The sequence below is a fragment of the Astatotilapia calliptera genome, chromosome 7, assembly GCF_900246225.1.
Source record: "Astatotilapia calliptera chromosome 7, fAstCal1.2, whole genome shotgun sequence".
In the NCBI taxonomy this organism is placed as follows: domain Eukaryota; kingdom Metazoa; phylum Chordata; class Actinopteri; order Cichliformes; family Cichlidae; genus Astatotilapia; species Astatotilapia calliptera.
Window position 1 is genome coordinate 31,176,299 of NC_039308.1, and position 16,443 is coordinate 31,192,741.

The window sequence follows — 16,443 nt, forward strand, 5'->3', positions numbered from 1 at the left end:
TGCCCTTGCTGTCCTCCAAATCGTACAAGACAGTCAAAGTTTGATTGCAGTTTATGACAACTTAAAAAAATAATTTCAAAAAAGCAAATAAGCAAACATCTTCACCAAATGTTATTGGCTGGGGGATAGTTTGCCTTCTTCAGGCAATTTTCCACAAGCTCCAAATGGAGATTCCAGCTGCTTAATTTCCACCAGACGTCAGACTTCCTCTTTACTGGCAGGTGCTTAAAAACTCAGTGACTCGTTCCATAAATTTTCTGCTCCAGTGAGGCACATTTACATCATAGCCTTTGAATAGTCTTTCTTAAAAAAAAAAAAAAAAAAAGTAAAAAAAGTGAAAAATGACAGAACAATGCTTCATATGGAAACAAAATATGCAAGCCCACTTTAAATTATACACAGATTAGTTAACAGATTAGTTAACTAATTAGTTAACAGATCACCATTACTTGTTCAGTGCATTTTCATTGACGACTCATTGCTCGGTTTACACTTTTTAAAGCATCTTGAATTTGTACAGTGCCTCGTTGTCCTCATGGAGACAATAAGCTGTTAATATCTATACAATAAGCTTGGTTGTTGTTCATAATCATCCAGTTAGTTTTCATGAGTTTTCATCAAAAGGTCTACTGTGCAACATACAGTAAGATTGTATGTTCACAATCATCAGTGTCAGTATCTGTGTAGTGATGAAGCGATGTGATGGAACGGAGCAAAGCCAATGACCAAAGACCACAGGCCAAAAAAAGACATTAGAAAATTTTAAGAAAAAAAAAAAAAGACAGTAGTGTCTCCTTGTGTTGGTCCGTGGTTGCCTTTGTTAGCATGGAATGCCATTGTAAGTGTGTCCTTAAATGTGAACTATGGGAGTAGGATCCTGGTGGGTTCTCTGCATGTCTCTCTCCTTGCGTCTCTGTGGTTTGCTGCATCATCCGAAAGCAGTCCGTTTGAGGGTTAATGGATGGTAGGCAAATCTCCCAACCAGGCACCGGGTAGGGGGCGTGGACATGTATACTCATTCTGCAAGAACAGAAAAAAAAATACAATGAAGACCATTTAACAGTTGGCCTGCACCAGTTACAGAGGTGGTGGTTACAATGTAAAGTTAATTACAGTGCCCAGTGATTTGATAACAGTACAATGGGGCTGTGACAGTGCCAGCAAAGCAAATTAGGGTAAGCAATTAAGCAGATGATGAAATCCCATAAGCTTAGATAACTTGGAAGGCTGAGGTGGAGTGACTTCCCAAATGTCTCACAAAGATTAAAAGGCAGCTCAGCACACAAGTATTCTTTTTGAAAATGTTAATTAAAGCTGAAATTAAAATATTAAATTTTTCACTTTAGTCGGTAACTGTTTACTACTCTTTGATGATTAACATACAACTGGATTAATTATTATAACAATTTTAATGAATTATTATGGTTATTGAAAGAGGAGCATTTTCCCCCGTTATTTTCCAGACTCTTGTTTTTAGAACAACGTGTTCCTGAAAAAAAAATATAGAGTAACTTTTGCATTATACATATCCATCCATCCCTCATCTGTGTGTTTGGACTGTGGGAGGAAGTAGCTGGAGAGAAGATGTAAATGCCACACGGAAAGACCCCAGACATGATTAAAACGCAGGACTATCTTATTGTGGGGCAACAGTGCTAACCACTACACCACCATGCTCTGAGTATCTTGATGCATGCTCAATCATCCAGGTAAGAAAATCACAAAAGGTTAATTCCTGATCCTCTGGACATAGTGTTTTCAGTGGGAGAAATGTTTTATGGACGAACCTTATTATAAGGTTCATCGACGAACATTGCCATTGTTCGTTAGTCGTGCTAGTTTTAGTCATTATGTAAATGTACTGTTTATAAGGCTGGAGAAACTTGCAGTCAGCTGAGAGTGAAGACGTCACTTGGATGAGTGGCGAAGCGTTTCGTCCACTGAAAAAGTCCAGATGAACAGAGTCAACTTTTTGGTCATGCTCTCAGCAGTTGTCTTTCTATCCATGTTAATTCTCTGATAGACCTGGTGACCTGTGCAGAGTGCACCCTGGGGGATAAGTGCATGGTCACACCTAAATACAGGGATAATAAAAGGCTCATTTCTATCACACAGCACATTGGATACACTAGAAAAAGTAAATTAGAAATCATCACAGGTGAATAATTTGGAACAGTTTAAATGTCAGTGCTTTCCCACAGGTCAAGTCAACCTTGTTGAGATGCTGCAAATAAGTAAGAATTTTGTTTGACATTTTACTCTAACCTGCTATGAACTGATCTCCACACGGAAAAAAAAGGCAAAGGCACACTCAGCCTCCTTATCCAATTTTGCCTCTGAGCATTTTTTTTCTCAGACCCTTTACAACTTAACCTTTAAAAGAGCCTATTTGTGACTTGGCTACAGGTAAATCCACATTGCATTAATAAGAAAAAAAAATGCTCAGAGTTTTGACAGGCTAAGCAATTTCTAAAGCTTTCTGAATCTGCTCAAAATTATTCCAGCTCAACTTTTTGCTGCTCAAGCTGAGATTGTTGTCAGTGTGAAGCAGATCTCTGTAACAAAGGGCTCAGACGAGTATGCCCCGAGCAGAACTTTGATTTAAACGTTATCAAACAGGCTGACAAGTCTTCACTCCACTCTTTATCTACCTCTCAGGTGGATGTGAAAGAAGTGGAGACAGCTGCACAAATTGTCATACCTTAGACAATTTCAACACAGCACAAAAACAGAAACAACTTGCAGCAAAACCTCAGACTGTGCATCTCTGAACACATGTGTAGCAACACAGAGACAATAAAGTGCACAACTCTCTGCAGACACACGCCTAAATGGAAGGAAATAATCCTATCAGGTACTGTGCCATCAGATCATCCACTCAGTAATTTCTGCCGTTAATCAGTATTGCAGACTTAATTTATCACATTGCAAACAGTATGCAGAATATGAGTGTCATTTGTTCATCTTGTAAAACATAATCAAATCCTGGCACGGTGTACAAGTTACTTTATACAGATTTATAAAAAAATACAATTATATATGCATAAACAAGCACTGAATTTCAGCCATCAGTCAGCAAGATATATGGAAAGGTCTTGAATAGATCTTCATAAATATGCATGTAACAGATGTGCCTGCAATCCTGGTAGATTCACAAATGCACTCAGTTGATATCCTCCCATGCATCCAATTGGCACATATCATTTTTAAGTTGCTTTAGTGTGCCTATAGTTGCTGCTGTGGCTACAAGCCACTTTGACACTTACAGTAACTCTATCCAAAGTCTGTTGTTGCAGATGCCTTCTCTGTTCTGCACCCGGGGCTGTTATTGCTTTTGCTGCTGCTCTCCTGCTCTGTGCATTGATGGGCAAAGAGGTCCCCTAACAACACATCACAACCAAATATAAATTGATGCAGAACTGTAGTGGTCCTGATTACAGTTTGCACAGTCTGTACTTTGCATTCCAGAAACAACTTGGAACATTACAGAATGTGGTCAGAATGGCTGTAATTTTAATCTGTATTCAAGAGCTATTCTTCACATAACTTGCTGAGTGATGGCAGAAGTGAGGACTGATGATAAAAGCCCACAATTTCCACATGTTAATTAATGAGCTTTATGTTGTTGTCTTGCATTTGTGCACTGCAATTATGCAAAATATCCTCTTTTTAGCACAGTGCAGACTTTCCTTCACGGCTACTGACATCTGAGCTGAGCTATTGCAAAACTCATTATGGTCCTTCAAGATGATTTTCTTGAATTGCTTGGGCAAATGAGTGCTATTGTAATAAACACTTAAGCTTATACCTCTTCAAACACTTCCAGTGCAAACAGCCATTAAATGGTCAGTGGCTTCTAAAGCTATACGTTTTATATCCTCACATGCTGGATGTCTAAGAATATCTTTGTTTCCAGACTCCATCATTCAAATCACTTCTACTGGTGAAAAAAGAAAAGATCATTAATGTCCTTCACAGCAACAGTGAAGGTTGTCCTATCCCCCCCCTCAAAAAAACAAAAAACAAACAAACAAACAAAAAAACAGTGAAGGTTGCCGTTACACAGCAATGAAGAAGTTTTGTCACCAGTCATCAGAAAAACGGACTTCACTTAAGCAGTTAAGTATTTTCTTATTGTAGAAAAATGACATTTTTTCTCTCCTGTTGCTTTCCCACCATTGTTTAGCAGGACAACTGGAGAGCAATGCTGACCTTTTTTTTTTTTTTTTTAAAAAACCATAGCAAAATGTATTTGCAAGGGCATTTGACTTCTTCACCTGCTTGTTAAAACCTCTGCAGGAACTACTGGTATATTCAATGAAGCAACACATACGCTGCTTTCTTTTTTCTAGTAGCTTTCCCGGAGTTTAAAACAGGTGGGAAAAAGCTCAATAAATTCTATATTCAGGGGTCCCTGCCTCCCACCACTGAAAAATTGCAATATGTGGTAGAAGTGTAGCTGCTGTTTACTTACAACTGAAAATCACAGAGAACCTATTTCACTGTGCCACACACACACACACACACACACACACACACACACAAAATCTCCCCCACATTTCAGCCCTTTCCAGGCATCTGAACTGACAAACTTAATGTCCACAGTAAAGCCAGTAGGCGATAAGATAGTCCAAAAGAGAATCCAAAAATTTGAGGAAGATTTCTTTCTTTTTTTTATTTTTTTTATCCAAATGACACGTCTACTTTGTCATTTTAGATCTCTTGCCAACCCATAACCATCCACCCTCTTGGATGCTTGTGCAGTCCTGCTAGTTGTTCAGAAAAGAAGACATAAGAAGCTGGCGTTGATCCTGGTGGTTTCAAAATGGACAGTTCCCCCTGAATACACAGACAGAGATGGCTTGGCTTTTGTAGCACCAACCTCATCAGTCCCCCTATACAGATTTACTGGGGACAGAAGTGATGTGTAGGGTTCAGCCTCTCAAGGAGTAACATTGTGAATAGGCCTGGCACAGAAATCTAGGGCCGTCTGCTGTAGTGGCATTACTTAGGGCGATTGTGGCTCAAGAGTTGACAGTTCGTCTTGTACTCGGAAAGTTGCAGGTTTGACAGTCTCGGTCGTTGTGTCCTTGGGCAAGACACTTCACCCGTTGCCTACTGGTGGTGGTCAGAGGGCCCGGTGGCGCTAGTGTCCGGCAGCCTCGCCTCTGTCAGTGCGCCCCAGGGCGGCTGTGGCTACAATGTAGCTTGCCATCACCAGTGTGTGAATGGGTGGGTGGATAGGTGGGTGAATGGGTGGGTGGATGACTGAATGTAGTGTAAAGCGCTTTGGGGTCCATAGTGACTAAGTAAAGCGCTATAAAAGTGCAGGCCCTTACTTTGAAACACAAAGCATGTCCCCAAAAGTAGTACTGTATGAAGGCTCATGATTTATTCATAGTGAATCAAGTCCCACATTCCAACTCATGTACTAAACAGTTGTGGCTGATATTGTTGATAAGTATCCCCAGTACTCTACTCTACTCTAATCTTTTACTGTCACTCTCGATAACAGTGAAATTAATTTTCAGATGAAGCCTGCTTGTACAAGAGTATTCCATAGTCAATGTAAGTATGACTTAATAATTTCTTGAAAAAGTATGCATACAACCAGGGCCCATAAATGTGAGCCCTTTGCTTGTAAGCTTTCTTTTTTGAGTAAAATAAGTATTGCACTACTCTACACAGCTATGAATAAATTCAAGATAGCAAGAAGGTTTCTGGGTTTCAATCTGCTGGCTGGGGCTTTCTGGTGTAGAGTTTGTATGTTTCCCCTAAGCCTGGATGGGTTCTCTCTGGATATTCTGATTTCCAACCGCAGTCTAAAGATATGTATACAAGGTTAAGAGTTGATTCTTAATTGGTCATAGGTGTGAATGTGGTTGTCTCTATGTATTAGCCCTGTGATGGACTAGCAACCTGTCCACAGCATACCCTGCTTCTCAACCAATGACAACTGGGCTAGGCGCCAGCCCCACTGTATGCCTAAATTGCATTAGTGGTTAAGAGTTTCTATGGCCTTCTGTATTTGATTAGCAGTGGGAAATTAGTTGTTCCAAAAATGACCAAGTTGTTAAAGTGTGTACAGATGTATTTATTCAACGTTTGATAAACAGTTCTTATTTATCTCTATGTATTTATTTTTGTGTTTTGTACTTTCTGATCTTGGCACAAAAATCAAATCCATGGTGAAAGTCATGTTTCATTTCATCTGACATTGTAAGATTTGAAAATAAAGGTTAATTATATTTGAGCCTGCTGGTTTTGAATGATCAGTTATATTTAATTTCAGTATATAATTTTAACAGTCTAAAATACGTGTGGATGAATATTAGATTCAGATAGAATGCAATGCTAAAATCTTGACACTAATTTAACAGACTGAAAAGACTTCAAAAACAGCACAAAGGGGATGCTATAATAAACCGCAGAACATTTTTGTAGTTTTTTTAGGCTACAAATACATCCAATCTAGTTCTAAAATCATAATTTGACAACTACTAGGCCTACAGTTTTAATAGTATTCAAACCTTTAATCAAGTTTTTTGAAGGCAATATGAGTTTCCAAGGATTGTTTTATGATTTTCATCATGGACTGACAGGTGTTTTAATCCAACCTTTGAGCAAGCTTTCTACACGCTGTGAAGTGCTTTCATATTAGGCTTGCTTCTGTCTTTAGTCTCTGTTCACTGACATGCGATTGGTTTTTTCAGCATTTGGACCTCAGTGTCAGAAGAAAGCCAGTACAATAATTTCATTTTAGAGACCTAGCGAATCCAAAGTTTCCAGTCTAGTTCCAAAATCCTCTCTCTCTTAACTTTCACACCGACCCACTGCATAACCCCCATCTCTGTGGGTTTGTGACTGCCGATTTCAGAATTCCTATATCATATCTTGCACGCACGCACGCACGCACGCACGCACGCACGCACACACACCTGTAAAACCTATATTCTTGATCACTAGTTAGGATTTATAATTGACACTTTATGTTGTGAGGGAATGTACTGGCTGTGAGTGCTGTGAGAGTGATTTGTGTTGTGTATATTGGCTGTATGGTTGCTGGTGTTTTTGTTACTCATTCTTGCAGAATATTATCTGAAACCATGCTCTGTAAACAAAGTGCTGCCAAATGACTTCATTATTTGGCTATTTGATTTGTGTTAGAATCATAGTTGCAAAATCATATGGGTGCAGGATGAAAAGAGGATGGGTTTCCATTAAAGTTAAAGTTAATTCTGAAAAAAATTCCAGATAATCAACAAAAGAAAATGTGACTTAAAATGCATTTCTTTGAAAATATCAGTCCTCTGTAATATGCTATTTATATTCTCTCTATATATGCTCTGTGGTGGGCAGATGTCAGTTTCTATTTCACAAAAGTATTCTATTAAATGTTTTGGAATTAAAGTCCACTCAAACATAGTCATACAATTGAATGACAAGCAGCTTCACAACCACTTATATTGCCACCTATTATCTTGGGACAAATTAAGCGGATAAATGATCCTGAGTTGATTCCAGGCATTTGGAATCAGAAGCTGCCAATTTGTATTTGGTAGCTGTTCACTGGAACTCTCTGTGAAGAGCTGTATAGTGATGAAATACAAGCGAAGGAGGACATCTTTAGACCAAAAGACAAAGAGATATAAAAACTGTAGGAGTAGAAAAACAATCTGGTGCAAAGAAGGGAAAAAATGGAATGAACTTGCCAGCTGGTTAACACCCAAAGGCCTGGAAGATCATTAAAGAAAACTAAAGTGAATGATCACAGAATCCTTTGGCAAAGTCGCTGTCAAAATCTGCAATTGATAGATGCTCTCATGTATGAAGTCCAGAGAATTTAAGGTTATTCCAAGTGGGGGGGGGGGGGGGGGGGGGGACCCCGGACAAAAACCTATATATTTCAAATTAGGTTGGTTTGTATAATTGGATAATCTGAGAATGTGGGACTATGTACATAAATGGAAATAATTCCTAAACAGTTAACACAGTACTTTTGTTAAAGCACTTTAATTGATCCTAAAGTTCTGCATTTAAATCATGCCTTGATTGTTTACCACAGAATTTGGCTGTGGTATAAAAATAAAAATGTATAAAAATGTATAAAAAGTGTATTAAAATGACCTGAAAGAGCCAAAAACAAAAAAAAAACAAAAAAAACCCAGACAAAATCTATTCTATTCACTCATGTACCCTAATTAAGGTGGGCTTATTCATTCCATCTTTTTCTCACCCTCGTTCTCTTCTCGTGCATCTGAGGTCTGAAGCAGCCAGAGCTGCACCTAGGCAGCTGCCCAAACCACAGCTGTTCTGATTTTGACACACAGCGCATTCTGTGTGTCAAAATCAGAACAGGATAGTGCTCAGTTAACCTCCCCACAGCCCTGTCTCTAACAACCTTTCTGGTTGGAAATCCAGCTTTGCAGTGTCGCTCAGAAGACACACAGCCGCTGCTGCCTGTTTTTTTTTTTTTTTTTTTTTTTTTACACAACTGATTGTTCTTTTTCACAATGGAATGTCTAATATTTTAAAAATATTCATTTATGCAATCAAATTTAGAATATACAGTGGGGCAAAAAAGTATTTAGTCAGCCACTGATTGTGCAAATTCCCCCACCTAAAATGATGACAGAGGTCAGTAATTTGCACCAGAGGTACACTGCAACTGTGAGAGACAGAATGTGAAAAAAAAAAAATCCATGAATCCACATGGTAGGATTTGTAAAGAATTTATTCGTAAATCAGGGTGGAAAATAAGTATTTGGTCAATAACAAAAATACAACTCAATACTTTGTAACATAACCTTTGTTGGCAATAACAGAGGTCAAACGTTTACTATAGGTCTTTACCAGGTTTGCACACACAGTAGCTGGTATTTTGGCCCATTCCTCCATGCAGATCTTCTCGAGAGCAGTGATGTTTTGGGGCTGTCGCCGAGCAACACGGACTTTCAACTCCCGCCACAGATTTTCTATGGGGTTGAGGTCTGGAGACTGGCTAGGCCACTCCATGACTTTCAAATGCTTCTTACGGAGCCACTCCTTTGTTGCCCGGGCGGTGTGTTTTGGATCATTGTCATGTTGGAAGACCCAGCCTCGTTTCATCTTCAAAGTTCTCACTGATGGAAGGAGGTTTTGGCTCAAAATCTCACGATACATGGCCCCATTCATTCTGTCCTTAACACGGATCAGTCGTCCTGTCCCCTTGGCAGAAAAACAGCCCCATAGCATGATGTTTCCACCCCCATGCTTCACAGTAGGTATGGTGTTCTTGGGATGCAACTCAGTATTCTTCTTCCTCCAAACACGACGAGTTGAGTTTATACCAAAAAGTTCTACTTTGGTTTCATCTGACCACATGACATTCTCCCAATCCTCTGCTGTATCATCCATGTGCTCTCTGGCAAACTTCAGACGGGCCTGGACATGCACTGGCTTCAGCAGCGGAACACGTCTGGCACTGCGGGATTTGATTCCCTGCCGTTGTAGTGTGTTACTGATGGTGACCTTTGTTACTTTGGTCCCAGCTCTCTGCAGGTCATTCACCAGGTCCCCCCGTGTGGTTCTGGGATCTTTGCTCACCGTTCTCATGATCATTGTGACCCCACGGGATGAGATCTTGCGTGGAGCCCCAGATCGAGGGAGATTATCAGTGGTCTTGTATGTCTTCCATTTTCTGATGATTGCTCCCACAGTTGATTTTTTTCACACCAAGCTGCTTGCCTATTGTAGATTCACTCTTCCCAGTCTGATGCAGGTCTACAATACTTTTCCTGGTGTCCTTCGAAAGCTCTTTGGTCTTGGCCATGGTGGAGTTTGGAGTCTGACTGTTTGAGGCTGTGGACAGGTGTCTTTTATACAGATGATGAGTTCAAACAGGTGCCATTCATACAGGTAACGAGTGGGGGACAGAAAAGCTTCTTACAGAAGACGTTACAGGTCTGTGAGAGCCAGAGATTTTCCTTGTTTGAGGTGACCAAATACTTATTTTCCACCCTGATTTACGAATAAATTCTTTACAAATCCTACCATGTGAATTCATGGATTTTTTTTTCACATTCTGTCTCTCACAGTTGAAGTGTACCTCTGGTGCAAATTACTGACCTCTGTCATCATTTTAAGTGGGGGAACTTGCACAATCGGTGGCTGACTAAATACTTTTTTGCCCCACTGTATGCTGACAGACTGCACTGTGCTTCTATTAGTCAAAGCCCGTCCAATCAGGCGTTTTTATTTACAGTCTATAATTATATAGAATTTGATGCAGTTGACAATATTGTCCTATTTGTCTTAAAGGGCTTTTTCTGTTAGGGTAAGGAAGTTTTCCTTTAACTCTTCTCTGACCTTTGGGGTTCTGCAAGGCTCAATCCGAGACCAGTTATTATTCTCTTTTTAGATCCTTGCTTTAGCCAGCATCTCAATCTTTTTTTTTTTTTTTTGGCATTTCTTATCATTTTTATGCAAAAGACATTTAGCTGCATATGTCTTAAGCCTCACCAGCTGGATATGCTGTCCAACCTAGTTCTCTTTTTATCCCAGATAACTGACTGGCTCTCCAACAATGACCTTGTTTTAAATTCCAATAAGACTGAGGTCATGATTATGGCTCCTCCTGAAAAGCTTTTAAGAATGAGTGCAGTGATTGCTTCCTTTTGTTCATCTGCGAACTCCAGTGTTCGCAATCTCAGTGAAATATTTGATCACATTCCTCTCTTTCTCTCACTTAGGGGACACTCATTTGGGAGCTATAGTCTGTTCCCCTGAATTGGAGGAAATTGTTCATGCATTTGTGTCATTGCATCTAGATTACTGTAATATCCTATTTACCATATTAGATAAATCATCTCTTTCCCACCTCTAAGCGATACAAAATGTTACAGCCACGCTCATTACATAATCTAGCAAACAAGTTGACATTACCCTAATTTTATACTTTCTATATTGGCTTCCAGGTATTTTGAGAATTAATTTTAAAATTCTCATACTTTCAGTGGTGGGAATGAGAATCAGCACCTCCAAATCTGAGGCCATGGTCCTCAGCCAGAAAAGGGTGGAGTGTCCACTCCGGGTCAGGGACAAGACCCTGCCCCAAGTGGAGGAGTTTAAGTATCTCGGGGTCTTGTTCACGAGTGATGGGAGAAGGGAGCCGGAGATCGACAAATGGATTGGCGCAGCGGCTGCAGTGAAGCGGCCTCTGTACCGGTCTGTTGTGGTGAAAAGAGAGCTGAGTGTAAAAGCAAAGCTCTCAATTTACCGGTCAATCTACGTCCCTACCCTCACCTATGGCCACGAGCTGTGGGTAGTGACCAAAAGAACGAGATCGTGAATACAGGCGGCGGAAATAGGTTTCCTCCAAAGGGTGGCTGGCCCCTCCCTTAGAGATAGGGTGAGAAGTTTGGCCATTCGGGAGGGCCTCAGAGTAGAGCAGCTGCTCCTCCACATCGAAAGGAACCAGTTGAGGTGGTTTGGGCATCTGACAAGGATGCCCCCTGGGCGAGGTTTTCCAGGCATGTCCCACCAGGAGGAGGCCCCAGGGCAGACTCAGGACACGCTGGAGAGATCATATCTGGCTGGCCTGGGAACGCCTTGGTGTTCCCCCAAACAAGCTGAAGGAGGTGGGTGGGGAGAGGGAGGTCTGGGCTTCTTTGCTTGGGCTGCTGCCCCCGTGATCCGGCCCCGGATAAGCGGAAGAAAATGGATGGATCATACTTTCATACAGAGCATTAAATCGACTAGCTCCAGACTATTTATCTAATCCTAACCCTAACCTACTTCTTATTAAACACACCATTGACACCATGGTGTGTGACCATTGATTAACAACCACTGACCAAAACCCACTGATCAATGGCCGTGAGTACCATTCACAGAGAGTTGGGGAATGGCTGCAATCACAGCATTGTAAGATGGCAAAAGATGTACCATTAGGCCCCCTCCTTGATTCAGAGATGGTCTTTCCCTTTTCACGTAAATGGCTTCCTTGACTCCGCACTCAAACCAACATTCCTCCCTGTCCAAGATGTGTACATCCTCATCATTGGAAGAGTGTCCACTGGCCTGTAGGTGTAAATAGACTGCAGAGTCCTGGCCTGATGAGGTAGCTCTTCTGTGTTGTGCCAGGAGGATTGCCAGGATTTATACATCGGGAAAACCAAACAACCTTTGGCGAAGCGGATGGCACAACACAGAAAAGCTACCTCATCAGGCCAGGACTCTGCAGTCTATGTACATCTACATTGGACACATTGGACAATCGGACCATCTCTCCCTGTTCCTCACACCTCGGTATTCACCACTCATCCAACGTGTGAAACCTGCTGTGAGGACAATTAAAGTGTGGCCAGAGGGGACAGACGCAGTGCTCCAGGACAGATTTAAAAACACAGACTGGAATATGTTCACCCACACAGACCTGGACCAGTACGCCTCATCTGTACTGGATTACATCTCCAAAACCACAGACAGTGTCACCACCCAGAAACGGATCACCATGTACCCCAACCAGAAGCCTTGGATGAACCGGGATGTTCGTCTCCTCCTGAAGGCCCGCAACACTGCCTTTAGGTCAGGAGATGCACACGCCTACAGTACAGCCAGGGCTAATCTAAAGAAGGGCATCAAAAAAGCCAAACACCATTACAAAAAGAAGGTAGAAGAACACTTCTCCAACTCCAACCCCCGACGCATGTGGCAAGGACTCCAGACCATCACAGACTATAGGACCACCAAACCCTCCCCCGCATCCTCTGATGTCTCCTTCCTCAACGAGCTCAACAACTTTTATGCTCGTTTTGAGCGAGGGAACCCCACAACCACAACCAAAGCAGACATGACGCCAGACCACCAACCTATGATTCTCTCCCCCACCGATGTAGGAGCGGTGCTGAGCAGGATCAATGTCCACAAGGCTGCAGGCCCTGATGGCATCCCCGGGCGTGTTCTCAGAGCGTGTTCTGGGGAGCTTGCAGGAGTGCTCACAGACATATTCAATCTGTCCTTGGCCCACGCTGTGGTACCGGCCTGCTTCAAATCCACCTCCATCGTCCCGATACCCAAAAACTCCAACCCATCTTGCCTCAATGATTACCGCCCAGTAGCACTCACCCCCATCATCACTAAGTGCTTAGAGCGACTGGTCCTAGCACACTTCAAATCCTGTCTCCCCCCCACCCTGGACCCCCACCAATTCGCATACCGCCGGAACAGGAGCACAGAGGATGCAGTCTCCATCGCAATGCACTCTGTCCTCTCACACCTGGACAACAACAACACCTACGCCAGAATGCTGTTTATAGACTTCAGTTCAGCATTCAATACAATCCACCCCTCACAACTCATCAGGAAACTGACAGACCTGGGTATCAGTTCCCTCATCTGCAAATGGTTACTGGACTTCCTGACCAACCGCCCCCAACATGTCCGGCTGGATAACCGCTGCTCATCTACCATCACAATGAACACCGGTGTACCACAAGGCTGTGTGATGAGCCCTTTCCTCTACTCCCTCTTCACCCACGACTGCAGACCTGCTGATGGTTCCAACACCATCATTAAGTTTGCAGATGACACCACGGTGATTGGCCTCATCAGTGACAACGATGAGGCCGCCTACAGGGAGGAGGTGGATCGTCTGGCTGAGTGGTGCGACAGAAACAACCTGCTGCTTAACACCGAGAAGACCAAGGAGCTCATCGTGGACTACAGGAGGAATGCTGACCCACATCCACCCATCCACATTAAGGGGACGGCTGTGGAGCGTGTGAGCAGCTTCAAGTTCCTGGGAGTCCACATCTCCGAGGATCTCACCTGGACGACCAACTGCTCCAAGCTGGTCGAGAAGGCTCACCAGCGCCTCTTCTTCTTGAGGACTCTGAGGAAGAACCACCTGTCCTCAGACATCCTGGTGAACTTCTATCGCTGCACCATCGAGAGCATCCTGACCAACTGTATAACAGTCTGGTACGGGAACTGCTCTGCCTCGGACCGGAAGGCGTTGCAGAGGGTCGTGAAAACTGCCCAGCGCATCGCCGGAGCACCACTTCCTGCCATAAAAGACATCTACAGGAAGCGGTGTCTGAAAAGGGCTGGGAAAATCATCAAAGACCCCAGTCACCCATCACATGGACTCTTCACCCTCCTGCCCTCTGGGAGGCGCCACAGGAGCCTCCGGACTAAGACCACCAGGTACCGGAACAGCTTCTTCCCCACAGCTGTCAGACTCCTGAACTCTGCCTCCTGACATCTGACCCACGTTAAACTCATGGACTGAACATACACACACCCACAATGGACAACTGTACCCTCAAACACAATAATAACATGGACTGAACCACCACTCACAACCACTAGCACTTTATATAGCCTCTGTAGAAACTATCTACACCCTCACTTATCTTAACTGCACTACTGTATAGCTCTGTGTAAATAATCATTCTGTACATTCGATAATCTTTAATCCTACAACTGTTTACAACTTGCATAGTTCCCATTTCTGTATAGCTGTATATCCCAGATTCTGTAAAGTTATTTATTTCATATTCTGTATAGTTTTTCATATTTATATCCTGTTCATATCCTGTACATAGCTTGTACTCACTACAGCCTGTACATACTTATAGTTATAGAATATTCACAACATACTTCATACCGTGTACATTATAACATACCATAATAGACCCATTTCTGTAATATACTCACATATCTATATTATTGCTAATATATATTGTAATATATCTATATCACTAAAGCACTTCTGGATGGATGCAAACTGCATTTCGTTGCCCTGTACCTGTGCATGTGCAATGACAATAAAGTTGAATTCTATTCTATTCTAATTCTATTCTATCTACACCGGTCAATGGTTGTTGATCAATGGTCAAGAGAATTTGCATAATTAACATTAAGGAACTGACCTCCCAGCCCATTGTTCTTTCAGTGGGCTGGTTTCAGTCATTATGCAAATGTCTGTTTATAAGATTGGGGAAACCTGCAGTCAGCTGAGACTGAAGAAGTCACTTGGATGAGTGACGAAACGTTTCTCCCACAAAACGCTACGTCCAGATGAACAGAATCAACTTTTGCAGAGATACATTCGACTCTGTGGACTCGTTCAAAACTTTAACCAGGCCTTCTTTTTTAAATCCTTTTTGTTTTTTTAAATATGGTTTTGTATTCCTACTAAAGTGTAATTCTATTAGCTTTCATGTTTTATTGTGGTTACTCCTAACATTTGCTTATTTTATTGTAAGGCACTTTATGTCCGTGAAAAATATTCTATAAATAAACTGTACTGAGTTACTTATAAATGAGTAAATAAATAAATAAATAAATAAATAAATAAATAGTGTTTGTGTGTGGATGAAGTATGCGAGAAAAAGAATTTAAATCCATGTATTTTTACTGAAAAACAAAGAAAAGTACAAGTAATTTTAATGAAACTCTGAAAACAGCGTGGCAAACTCACACAACTTTCTCTGCTTGTATATAATTACATAGAAAAAACCTACTAAAAAAAAACACCATCATTAAAAGCTTCATAATTATAAATGTTTCTCTTATGCTACATAGGCATACCAGTGAACAAATGAGCACTTTTAAGACTAAGTCCTGGTCTTTTCAAGAACACAGGTTACATGTCCAGAGCTGAACCTACTTTCATCCACCCCCCGCTAAAGCGGTTATGTTTTTAATTAGGATACTAATTAGCATTGTGCAAACATGATGTAATTAGTTTGCTCTCAGTTAGGACAGCTGGAAGTAACACAGACATATGCCTGCCACACTCAAAAGGATCACAAGCTTCTTGCTCCACTCAGAGCACCAATTACCCTGTTCTAATTCTCCGCCCTGTTTGTGTGAAGTTGCACGTTCCCTCAAAGTCCCTCAAAGGCAGGCAGACAATATGAACTTCACAGAATGTGCCAATTGTGAAATATAAAGTTAATGAGACAAAGGATATAGTTTAATTTTAAGTTATAAGTTTATGTATGAAAATAGCCACTCTTGTGTGTTAATGTACATGAATGGAACACCTCTAACCATCAACAAGGCAGGAAAATTAAAGCACCACAACCAGGCATATTTTTACTCAAAGAAAAACAAAGAACAAAACACAATAACAATTAAACAGGGGAGCTCTTTCTGGGGAGCTAATGCCCATACAGTGGGGCAAAAAAATATTTAGTCATCCACCGATTGTGCAAGTTCCCCCACTTAAAATGATGACAGAGGTCAGTAATTTGCACCAGAGGTACACTTCAACTGTGAGAGACAGAATGTGAAAAAAAAAATCCATGAATTCACATGGTAGGATTTGTAAAGAATTTATTCGTAAATCAGGGTGGAAAATAAGTATTTGGTCACCTCAAACAAGGAAAATCTCTGGCTCTCACAGACCTGTAACGTCTTCTGTAAGAAGCTTTTCTGTCCCCCACTCGTTAC

General features: G+C 41.6%; 1 protein-coding gene across 2 annotated transcripts in view; it reads right to left on the reverse strand.

The window, feature by feature from the left end:
- Nucleotides 1–386: 386 nt before the first annotated feature.
- The window catches only part of lrrtm4l1 (leucine rich repeat transmembrane neuronal 4 like 1), a 65,015-nt gene continuing 48,958 nt past the window's right edge, over nucleotides 387–16,443 (reverse strand). The window contains exon 3 of one of the 2 annotated variants that reach the window (XM_026174308.1): nucleotides 387–1,020. In XM_026174308.1, the coding sequence (XP_026030093.1) occupies nucleotides 955–1,020 (66 nt within the window). In that variant the 3' untranslated portion in view covers nucleotides 387–954. The remainder of the gene's footprint in view (nucleotides 1,021–16,443) is intronic. The other variant, XR_003272854.1, reaches the window with a different exon arrangement.